The sequence below is a fragment of the Garra rufa genome, chromosome 16 (genome assembly GCF_049309525.1).
Source record: "Garra rufa chromosome 16, GarRuf1.0, whole genome shotgun sequence".
Lineage (NCBI taxonomy): Eukaryota > Metazoa > Chordata > Actinopteri > Cypriniformes > Cyprinidae > Garra > Garra rufa.
This window is the reverse complement of record NC_133376.1, coordinates 39,228,831-39,241,745: the sequence shown is the minus strand read 5'-3', so window position 1 is coordinate 39,241,745 and position 12,915 is coordinate 39,228,831. Positions and strand designations below refer to the sequence as shown.

The 12,915-nt window shown below is 36.9% G+C and overlaps 1 protein-coding gene across 1 annotated transcript in view; it reads right to left on the bottom strand.

The window, feature by feature from the left end:
- Positions 1–12,915, bottom strand: part of slit3 (slit homolog 3 (Drosophila)) — a 219,498-nt gene that overhangs the window by 97,254 nt on the left and 109,329 nt on the right. Inside the window, exon 5 of the mRNA XM_073820423.1 lies at positions 5,737–5,808. Within this exon, the coding sequence (XP_073676524.1) occupies positions 5,737–5,808 (72 nt within the window). The remainder of the gene's footprint in view (positions 1–5,736; positions 5,809–12,915) is intronic.

The following is a 12,915-nucleotide window of genomic DNA, read 5'->3' as shown; positions in this document are numbered from 1 at the left end:
TCTTATGTATTTTCATCTCATCTCGTCTTTTTCCTTCCTCTCTCTTTTAGGTTCACCTTGTCTTGTCTTTTCTTTTCCAGTCTTGTCTTATTGTGTCATTTCATCTAGTCTCATATTGTTTAATTACATCCAGTTTCATACTATCTCATTTGGTCTTGTCTCATATAGTTTCAGTTTTTTCTGGTCTCATATAGTCTTGTCTCATATTGTCTCAATTCATCTGGCTACATTATCTCATTTTGTCTGGCCTAACATTCATTATCTCATTTAGTCTGGTTTTACATTGTCTCATTATCTAATTTCATCTGGACTCATATTGTTTTATTTTGTCTAGTCTTGTATTGTTTCAATTAGTCTGGTATCATATTGTCTCAAGTTATCTAGCCTTATTATCTCATTTTGTCTTCTCTCATTTTATCTGGTCTCATATTGTTTCATTTAGTCTGGTCTCATATTGTCTCACTTTGTCTTGTCTCATGTTTTCAATTAATTTCTTATTTTATTTAGTCTTATCTCATTGGTTTTTTGGTCTGGCCTCACATTGTCTCATTTTCTCTATTCATCTGTCCTTATTATCGCATTTTGTCTTGTCTCATATTTTCTCAATTCATCTGTCCTCATTGTTCTGATTTTGTCTCATCTCATGATTTCTTTTTGTCTGGCCTCATATTTTCTTATTTTGTCGTCTCATTTTCTCAATTCATCCGTCGTCATTATCTCATTTTGTCTCATTATTTAATTTCTCCTTGTCTCATATTGTTTCATTTAGTCTAGTCTTGTATTGTTTCATTTAGTCTGGTTTCATATTGTCTTCTTTCATCTTGTCTCATATTTTGTCAATTCATCTGTCCTCATTACCTCATTGTTTATTTATGTCTGGTCTCATATTGTCTAGTCTCATGTTTTCTCATTTCATTTGTGCTCATTATCTAATTTTGTCTTATCTCATTGTTTCTTTTTGTCTGGTCTCATTGTCTCATGTTTTCTCAATCTGTCCTCATTGACTAATTTTGTCTTATCTCATTGTTTTCTTTTTTCTGGTCTTATATTGTCTCATTTTGTCTTTCCTCATTATCTTATTTTGTCCTATTTCATTGTTTCTTTTTGTCTGATCTCATTGTTTCTTTTTGTCTGGTCTCATATTGTCTAATTTTGGTTGTCATTATCTCATTGTTTCTTTATGTCTGGTCTCATATTGTCTAATTTTGGCTGTCACTATCTAATTTTGTCTTATCCCATTGTTTCTTTTTGTCTGGTCTCATATTGTTTCATTTCATCTGGTCTCATATTTTCTCAATCTGACCTCCTTTTGTCTTATCTCATTGTTTCTTTTTGCCTGGTCTCATATTGTCTCATTTCGTCTTGTGTCATATTGTCTCATTTTGTCTAATGTCATTGTTTCTTTCTCAATTCATCTGTCCTCATTATGTCATTGTTTCTTTTTGTATGGTCTCATATTGTTTCTTTTTGTATGGTCTCATATTGTCTCATTTTGTCTTGTGTCATATTGTCTCATTTTGTCTAATGTCATTGTTTCTTTTTGTCTGGTCTCACATTCTCTCTTATTTTCTCAATCTGTGTTCATTTTGTCTCATCTCATTGTTTCTTTTTGTCTGGTCTCATATTGCCTAATTTCATTATGTCTCATATTTTCTCAATTCATCTGTCTTCATTATCTCATTTTGATTTCTATTGTTTCGTTTCATCTGATCTGATCTGTCCTAATTGATCAGAAGGCCAGTCTCAGTGTGGATGGGTGTCCTGAGAAAGTGTTTCCCAGAGCTGGCAAACTTTTGATTGGCTATCACGGCATCAGTGCCATTCCCAGCCCATCTTGCATGGTGTGTGTTTCAACACCAGCAGTGCACATCAAAAAGCGAGATCTGCCGTCTACAGAGTCCTGTCTGCTGGGTGCAGAAGCTTGTAAAGCAGATAGCGACCGCACCTAGTCCTCTTGGCCATAATTCAAACCCACGCACAGTCAGAGTGACATTCTGGGTACAGAAGCATGAAGTAGAAAGGCTTTTATTAGCACCCAGATGAGAGCCTCCCACAAGGGGACAAAAATCAAAGTGTCCACGTATTTGACGCCAGGTAACCATACAGGACACACTGCTCTCTCAATTATACCTCGGCTTCCGGTGATGTAGTATTGTGTACCCGACACTATTCGGTCTCTCTATCCGCTGTGAAAAACAAATGTCAACATGGTGAATGCATGTAAGCTCATTTTCCATGAATCCACTGCACCTGTTCTAATGGGATCCGTACCCCGCTGACACAAGCATGTCATGTTGATATAGAGCTCATCAGACATGTTTTCGGACTCGCAGTGTATATGATGAGGGAATCTACGGCACGATCACTCACACTCGATGCTTCCCGAGTTTAACATGGCTGGCGTAGCATGTCTGGTGAACAGTAGGAGGGCACGGCTAAAGCCATAAACGCAGACGGAGATATTGTGTCTGGTTTAATAGGGTGCAACATAGACTCTCGTTAGCTGGAGGAACCATCTTAACCATTTTATCCAGATGGCCCCTCTATAAAGGGTGGAGGATGCTGGCTAAAGGCACACTGTAGCCTGTAAAACCGTAGAAATGTGAGGACGATATAAGAGATGGAGATTCAACCTGCCCTCAAAGCATGCATAGCCATTTTCAAACAGAGGACATTAAGGTAGAAAAGCATATGAGAAAATCAATTCATTCCTGGAACGCTGCCTGTCCATTTTTTTTCTAGTCCTTCCCGTTAAAAAACTGAGGGCTGGATGATTTCAGCAATTAAATCAAGAGTCACCTTGCCACGCGTAGCAGAGGCAGGTCGGTGGGAGAGAATCAGGCAGTGCTGCTGACGTACAAATCCATCCTTCTCCCTCAATCCTCGTTAGCCCTTTTTTTTCTCTAAAAAGCCCTACCTGAAGAAATGAGTGTTGCCTACCTGTACCTATCATTCATCCATCAGAGTGTGAAGGTGCACATGACAGTGATGTGATGAGCGCTCAAACACTGTCGAATATCACAGACATCACTGTAAGAATGTCAGGGGAAAACATGCTGCACAAAAATGCCGTATGTGCGCAAGGGAAGTGAAAGCTCACATTTGTTGGGGAATATTACATTATTGTCTATAAAGTGGAACAAATAGCATTACATCCCTACGTTTTATTAAAAGTAATGTGTTAAATTTATTTTGTGCTTAATGCCTTTGAAGTATATATACACAAAGTACTCAAAATGCATCATGCACAAAACTGTTACAGTTTTGAGTGACCACACAAATTTTACGATACAGATAAAAATGATTAAATTATTAAAATAATTATTTACACACTATGGCTAATTAATGTAAAGATAACACTCCAAATAAAGTTAAATGTAGGACAATTAAATATCAATTTCTGATTGGACAAAAAAAAGTCTAAATTATATACACTACCAGTCAAAGGATTTTTAATGTTTTTAAAAAAAGTCTCTCTGCTCACCAAGACTGCATTTATTTGATACAAAGTACAGCAAAACAGAAAAAATGCTGAAAACAGATTAGCAGAGAATTTTTTTTAGGTTTCTTTGATGAATAAAGTTAATAAAAAACAGCATTTATCTGAAACAGAAATATTTTGCAACAATTTATATGCCTTTATCATATTTTTTTATAAATTTAAAGTATCCTTGGTAAATAAAAGTATTTCTATTTAATTTGAAAAAAAAAATCTATATTGACTCCAAGCTTTTGAATGGTACAGTATATAATGTTTTTTTTTTCAGATAAACGCTGATCATTGGATCTTTCTATTCATTCAATCCTGAAAAAAAAAAGTACTTAACTCTTTTAAATATTACTAATAATAAAAAAACATGTTTCTTAAATAGCAAATCAGCATATTTCTGAAAGATCATGTGATACTGAAGGCTGGAGTAATGATGCTGAAATTTCAGATTTGATCACAGGAATAGATTACATTTTAAAATATATTCAAATTGAAAACAGTAATTTTTAAATAGTAAAAAATATATCACAATATTACTGCTTTTGATGTATTTTGGATCAAATAAATGCAGGCTTGGTGAGCAGAAGAGACTTCATTTTAAAAAAATCTTACTGTTCAAAAACTTTTGACAGGTAGTGTATATATACGTTTTAATTTAACAAATAATGAGTTCCACTGAGGCATTCTGATATAGATAAGTTACAACTAACTAAATAAATGAACACATGAATAAAGTTACTTTCTGCATTTACAAATATTGTAATAAAAATAACATATTGCATAAATAACAGTGTAAATTTTACAATCAGAGTAGTATCGTCAGGTCATCTGATGACACGCATTACTGCATATGCAATGTTACCCCAAATGCTGTTTCTACATATTACGTGTTTGCAGAGAGCAATTGACCTGCCTAGATGATTGACGGCACTCCTGCAGCCTGGGACTCATTTGACAGAGGTCAATGAGGTCAGAGTTAGTATTGACACTCAGTTAACTCAATCTGACCAGAGCGGGTGGTAGTCAACATTCATGCACGTGCATGTCACGCTTAAATACAGTGAACCAAAAGACCACCCTGAATACACTGAAAACGAAACTGATGAGGTGTGGCACAGCAGTTGAGTACATATATATACATAGTAGACTTGTAAGTTACTGGTTGAGGGTTCAATCTCATGATCTACCATCCATCATAAATCCTGTTGTAAAGCTGCTTTGGATAAAGAAAAAGGCCTGTTAAATGACTACTCATATAGTGCCACTCACTACTGCTATGTATAGCTGGGCTTCTGAATCTCTCCCACCTCTTCACACTTTTCACTTTCTTCTTCTTTCTCTACGGCTGAAAAGCATGACTATGTCTTCAAACAAAAGCCAACTATATTTCCATACCTCACAGAGATATCTAGCATGACGTGACCCGCCATTCTCAGCCCACGGTGGGAAAGACTTCATTTGAAAACGGCCTTTGTAACAAAGCCTGTATCAGATACTGCGACGAAACTGTCCAGAACTTCCCATTCGCTCGAGCCTGGGAACGCACATGAGCGCTACAACCGCATACCACAACAGATCTCTGACTGCAAACAAAGTGGCCCATTAAGAATGACCTTAACTTTGCGTCCCTTATTCATTAGAGGGCAGATTTAATTGCTGAAATCATCCAGCTCTCTTTGAAAGTGATGTTTATTGTTGCAGGCTTGTCCCTCAGATTTAAAACCAGGAAATTCTGTGATTTTTTTAACATTCGTAGGGCCTTGCCTATGCTTTCAAAAAAAAAAAAAAATCATATTTATTCATTAAAATTACTATTAACAAGCCCTCCTACTAAAGTCCACCGTAGCAAGATTGGCTTCTGAAACTGTTACAGAGATTTATCAGAAGCCATTACTGTAATTGCAAATGGCTGTGGAACATTACTCACTGGCAATATCCTGAAGATATCCATCTTATTGAACCATACTGATTAATTGAATTTTCATCAGCGCTAAGCTTATTAACTGTTATGACAAACGATTCGAGGGGCGCACATGTAGGCCACCTAGCACATTGCTTTTGAACATTTTCTTCTTCCAGCCAGAGAGATGATTATCTTTCATTTGAGTTATTTGTCTTCGAAACAAAACGCAGGACTCGTTAAATGCAGCGGACGACGGAGTATCGCACCATGCCTCGCTACTTCAGGAGAAAGTAGGCTTTTTTGACCTCATGTAAACGTAGTGAGATGAGGGAGGAACACTTACAGGTTCTTGACGGCGGTGATCCCTCGGAAAGCCTTACGGGGAATAGCCTGAATCTGATTCTCGCTGAGGTCCCTGGAGAGACAGAGATGAGAAAGAGACAGAGTAAGATATTAGGATTTGTTTGAAGCCACTTCACATTTCGCATCTTGAGGAAGACGGACGGTCCGCTGGAACGACGCGCCTCAGCTTTGAAGTCTGAGACCGAATTGTTCTACTGACCATAAATGTCACATCCTCCTTTATTCGTCTGGCCTTTTATCACTGTGCCTAATGAAAAACATTTCTAAAGCAGTACTTTGTAATGAAAGGTCTCATGGCGGTACGTCCCACAATCCTAGAGAAAATGAAGCAATCATATGCACTTTGAGTAACCCGAGAAAGAAAACAGACAAAAGCAGCTCTACATCAAAATTAATGCCTGGCATTTTTAATGCTCGCTCATGAGCCAAATGATTTTTGACATGTCACAATGCTCGCGCTTAACTTTATTAAGCTTGTTTGTTTGTAGACTCACGCTGGCAAAACATAATTTGAAAACCAGAATGCAATTATGGGCCAAGAAGGAAACAAATGAGATATGGAATATCTGCCCAGCTAATCAAAGCGTCTGCTTTGGAGTCATGCCTGCTACACATAACACGAACAGACCACCACGTGGGTTAACCCACCTGACCTTGCTACAACCAATTTCACTGATAAACAATCAGGCGTGGATCCAAACGCGCCGAGGAATTCTGCCAGAGCTCGTGCGTGGGACGTAATGATGTATCAAGTACAGGACTGCCAGCAATTTCCTCTTAGGAGCATTAAAACTCTAGTTATTGGGTTCGCCCCTCCTTTAGCCCCCCGCCAGAACTGGATACGTGTGTTTTTTTTTTTGTTTTTTTTTCCTTCGAACCAATCGAGTTTTATTACAGCAAAAATCTTAATAACTATGTTATGCTTTGCAATAAGAGGCTATGGTATTTCATCGAACTGTTCGTGATGGTTTTTGACATGTTCCACAATCCAGCATTTCTTTTTTTTCTTTTGCTTTACAGCACTCTTGGCTGGCTTGATGCGAACATCATGTTCCTTTGTGTATCCTTCGAGTCGAGCTACGCGGCGCGTGCACAGAGGAGGCCAAACATTTGCTGAGTAAAAACTCATAACATCCCATGTTCGTATGCCACAGAGTGGGAAAATAGGACCGCTGTTTATACCATCATCACGCTGGGCATGAGCGACTGTATATCAGCGCTACCTCCCCGTCGCCTTTGATGGTCTAAATGCGAAACAGATAAAGTGCAGAGATGCTGAGGAGCACAGAGGCAACTTCGGCTTGGCTTTTTAATTCTTCATGAATGGCGAAAGCGAGCCGCGAGCGCTGCGTAGTGCTTTACGGCACTTCCACTGCTAATAAATGTTTTATTGCTTTGTTTACTCAGTGGAACCTTTTTCATTATTTCTACAAAAAGGCAAATTGTCCCAGCCAAATAACGGCACTTATGAAACACAATCAGTCTCAGCGGTGCTCTCGTCGAGGAGCGACAGAGAGAAACTCCATGTCACAAGAAGAAGAAAAAAGCAGTCCCGGAGGCTTTGGGTTGAATCAGATGATTTCTAATGAAGAATTACTTGAAACTATAAAGAGATAACAGGAGTTTATGAGATATGAGAATTATACTGGCAGGGAAAAATGTAGAAATGTACATATTTCATCTTCTTTGATGCTATATTAATTACACATGGATAATAAAACAATCTGTGTGACTTAAGAATGAACACAAGCTCTCCAAAGAATCTTTAAAACACGTTAATTAGACATTTTATATTACTGTAGTGATGCAAATCTCTGCATACAGTGTAAAAATAATGTTCCTTATTAATATTTTGTCTTGTTTTATATATATTATACACAGTCTTGTTCATAACCTGAATTAAGTTTTTTTTTTGGTTTACATACGTACATTTATGCGACCCTGAAACACAAAACCAGTCATAAGTGTTATTTTTATTTAAATGTTTCAAATATTTTTTTTTTTTTTGGAAAATCTGGAATCTGAGAGTGCAAAAAAATCGAAATATTGAGAAATTCAACTTTAAAGTTGTCCAAATGAAGTTCTTAGCATATTACTAATCAAAATTACTGCATATTACTAATCAAAAATGAATTTTCAATTTTATGGTAGGAAATTTACAAAATATCTTCATGGAAAATGATCTTTACCTAAAAGCTTTACATAAAGGAAAATCGATCATTTTGACCTATACGATGTATTTTTGGCTATTGCCACAAAGATACCCGTGCTTCTTAAGACTGGTTTGGTGGTCCAAGGTCACAATATTGCATAAACACATATACTGTGTAAATGAATCCTTTTTGTTGGTTTGCTTTGTTGTTTTGCAGTAATAAACTGACTTTTACAGCAAAAATAAACTGAACTCAATCCTGGTATGCACTGCTATCATTAGCGTCAAATTGGGCGTCTTAACAGACGCTGGAACAAATGCTTCAAGTTAAACATACAGATTCAAAGCAGACATGCAGCAAACAGCTTTGTTAAAGGACGAGAGCTGCATTGGTCCCCCTCCTCTAGCAATCTGCTTGCAAATTTCATTAATTTCATTTGGCTTTGGCCCTGCTCTCTCTGACTGTCAGGATGCCTGCCATAAATCTCCCTTTGATTCCATTACGGCTCCCATGTCCAGACAACCTGGCAACGCCAAAACATATTACAGATAAACGCTCAGCAACACGCAAGGATATGAGAGCCGGAGCTGCAAGGAGGATCTATCCTTACACACACGCACAGACTCTCACACACAAAGGTTAGACAAAGCAAAACACTACTATTTGAAACACTGTTTTGACACTCAGCAAACATCTTGTTTTCACTTGAATGCACACAAGAATCAACGATAAATAGTTAAACATATGCAAGGAAAAGAGCACTAATAGTTCAATATATGCATCTGTCACATTTCAAAAGCTCAATACTGTCAATATAAATCAATGGGAGATTTTCAGACTTTAATCTTAAACCATTCCCAAAGAAGTTCGATAGTACATCTTTTGAAAGTGGTTTTGGCTGAATTAATTGCAGACCTTTACTACTTAGGGGTTAGTGGTTTCCAACAAATCCAAAGCAGAGTCCATCCATCCATTTTCCAAACAGCGTGTCATGTGTAGGTTTCTAAGCAGCATGTTTGAGGAATATCAATACGCCGCTGCCTTACAAACACAGTAAAAAGCATTGGGAATGTCGGTCAATTCTCTTTCTTATCGCGCGTTACGAATGTCACTCTTATCTCTCCACTGAAAAATGGAATGCTGCGGTTTTACAAGAAGGTTATTTGCTTCACTTTTGTTGTTTTCTCCCTCTGTTTAAACCACAAAGGAAACGAGTGATTGTCTAGAGGAAACTTAAACAGCACTTTACAGTAACTCAAATAACAGAGTTTATTCAGTAATGACTCATACACAAAAAGCTTCTCAGGTGCATATGCACAGTTTTCAGTTTTCTTTTTACCTTTATTCTAATATTGATTAATCTGGATCATTTTAAAGGATAACTGTTGCCAAAATGCAACCTGGGCTTTTTTTTTTTTTTTTTTTTTTACTGTAAACGAGACAAACTTATATCTAAAAGCATAATTACGACAAACGAGACATTTTTGAGATTGACCGTGATTTCGTTTTGTGGTCAATGGCCGGTGAATGGGAATACTAGGGGCATACATTTGAGCGCATCAAAATCGATATTTTTACAACACTAAGAAAGCTCGACACACCATGACACTTTGCTCGAAGTATCGCCTGGATCTCTACACATGAACTCGAGCATTGAGAACATTGTTTGTGTTCACAGAGTTTACTAAAAAGAAAGATTTTGAACAACTCACTTTCACTGTTTGAGTTTCCGCTCGCGGCCGTCTTGCCAGTCAAGAGGTGTCGATCTCCGAATGCGAGGACGGATAGCTCCTAAAGCATATTTCCATATAAATGCACGGCTAATTCGTTGTTTTGTCGCAAGTGAAAAACAATATTAAACTTCTAGTTGTAAAAAGAGCCTCATATAAGCCTAATATTTCGTCCTATGGAGTCCATTCATTTGCATTCGGAGATCGACACTTCTTGACTGGCAAGACGGCCGTGAGCGGACCATGGATTGACACGGAATTTCCATGGCGGAAATGTAGTGATAACACCATAAATGCATATAAATAAAGTCTACTGTGTTTCACAGTCAACGCGTTGCTTTTTGGTTAGGTTCAAAACAACGAAAAGTACAGTTTTAAATAAACAAGGCAACATAATAGATGCACTTGTCCGGGTAGAAAAGTTCTTTAAAGGATTGTTTTTAATAAAGATTTAGTGCGAAAGAAAGGCACAAGAGCCGACTGTTTCTGTCTGTGGTAAGTTTTAATTTAAAACATTTGTGATAGCCCAATTTCAATAAGAAAATGAAGCTATACCTATGCTGTGTTTAAATGTGTTGCAACTTGCTTGAGCAACTTAATATACAAATCTAGTCAAGTGCATTGAATAATACGTTGTTTATATTTATTGAGTTTAAACGTGGATATGTATATTAACGATTGCATTAATGTACTGTGATAAAAGAGGATCACAATGCTGAAAAAGCATGTTTGGGCTACAGGTGAGACTTTGTCAATATCTCCCTTACTGTATACAGTATACAAATATTTTCAAGAAATAATTACTGTAATTTACCAAAAAGGTTTTATCATGTTCCAAAGGTAATTGTGTACTTCACACATATGAAGGGAGGTATTGGCAAAATCTCACCTGTAGTATGTCAGTCGTGTATCTTGGAACATACATACTACAACTATTTTTTTCTAAACGTATTTTTATTCACTGTACCTACAGTAATGGAGGTTTCAGCAAAATTTCACCTTTCATAAGTCAGTCTTGTAACTGCAAAATATTACAACCTTTGCAACATGAAAGAAAACTGTATATATGAAGGAAGATATTGGCAAAATCTCACATGTAGTAAGTTAATCTTGCCACTAGGAACATACTACAACCTAGAACATGAAAAAAAAAATATTTCGGGAGTGTACAGGGTGGGCCATTTATATGGATACACCTTAATAAAATGGGAATGGTTGGTAATATTAACGTCCTGTTTGTCGCACATTGGTATACTATTCAAGATACTAATGTGCCACAAACAGGACATTAATATCACCAACCATTCCCATTTTATTAAGGTGTATCCATATAAATGGCCCACCCTGTATAGTCGTTTTTTTTGATAATATTTGAACACTGCACATACAGTAAGGGAGCTATTGGCAAAATACCACCTATACTAAGTCTGTCTGGTCACTATAAACATACTACAACATTTGGAACAAAAAAAACCCCACTGGTAATCTACTGTAAGTTTTTCATAAATTGTGTACTGTACATACAGTATAAGAGAGATATTGACAAAATCTCACCTGTAGTAGGTCAGTCATGTAAGTAGGAATATACTACCTTGGAGCATGAAAAAAAAAACTCTTTGTAAACTACATTTGTTTTCTAAAAATTATTTGTGTACCGTTCACACAGTAAATGAGCTATTGTCAAAATCTTATGGCCACTAGGAACATCCTACAACCATTGGAACATAAAAACTGTTTGCTGTTTGTACTTCTTTCTTACAAGCTTTACAGTTTAACAATGTGCTTTTTCAATGTTAAAAGTCATTTTAATTAAAATACTTAGACGTTTTAACCCAGTTGAAGGAATTGTCAGACGGTCCCTTACACATCAAGCGATGCAAAAGCACGTCAAAGCTGTCTCCGGTTTAAATTCACTGCTACACAGAGCCTGCCCAAGGCATAAGCGAACTAAGCGGCTGCTTATTTTTTACTTATATATATATATATTAGTGGTGGGCCGTTATCGGCGTTAACGTGCTGCGTTAACGCGAAACTCTTATCGTGATAAAAAAAATATCGCCGTTAATCTATTCTCATATTTGGGTTGGGAGCTGGGTCTAAACTACGCAAGCTATGATGACTTTCACCTTGATAGTTTAACGCTAATGTATACCGAATATGGTCACGCGTTTAAGTCTCCTCCGCCAAAACACAGACAGGATCGCGTCCATAGATATATATACATAGATACCGCATTGGACCGCTCCAAGCACGTAGATGCGTCCGCCATTTTGGAACGGTCCACTTGACGTCATTCACCATACTGTAGGTTCGCAGACCAACGGCTGTGCAGGACTGTGGCTTTTCGAATTTTCAGTGATTACTATGAGATCTATGGGTGAATGACGTCAAGTAGACCGCAGTGAAATGGCGGATGGCTTACGTATAACGGCCCATAGAAACAGTCGCTAATGAGGCATCTATGTATATATATCTATGATCGCGTCGTCCTCCATTCATGAAAACCGAATCTACTATAGCGCGAAATGCCACGTAAATTCGTCATTTTTTGGATTCATAAATCTAATGTTGGTCAGTCACTTAATTCAAATCGCGATATGGACTAGTGTATGTGAAAAATGAAATGCAAAAAGACCGTTTTAATATGAATCTGAAATGTTCCGTTTGCCTAGCTGTATGTGTGCATGGCGGAGACGAGCTTTTACTACACTCATACTGAAACACACGTGACGCTCCCGGTAATTTTTGGCTTTTTTTTAAATCTCACATGAACAGATAAACTTAATCTCCCAAACTGCTGTGAGTGTCACTTTTACCGTTTCACTTGAGAAAACTAGCATCATATCATACTGTATGACACAGAAACGTCACGGCAACCTGTCAAAATAAAAGTACGGTGTAACATGTAATGGGCTGGGTAGGTGTTGACGTTAAAAAAAAACACAATCTAATAGGTAGAAAAAATAATTTCATTGTTAGTTAGTTAGTAAACACAAGTACCTCTAATTGAACATAATTTATTTTCATCAACAAATTATCATAGAACAGCTTTATGAGCTTTATGATCCATTCTCAAAGACTTACTTTTAGTCATTATTTGGGTAGCACACATATTCTGAATGCCTTCATCAGAATTCAAATTAGCCATTTTAATCTAGATTAATCTAGATTAATTCCAAGATTTAATCTAGATTAATCTAGATTAAAAAAATTAATCTATGCCCACCCCTAATATATATATATATATATATATATATATTTATATAATATATATAT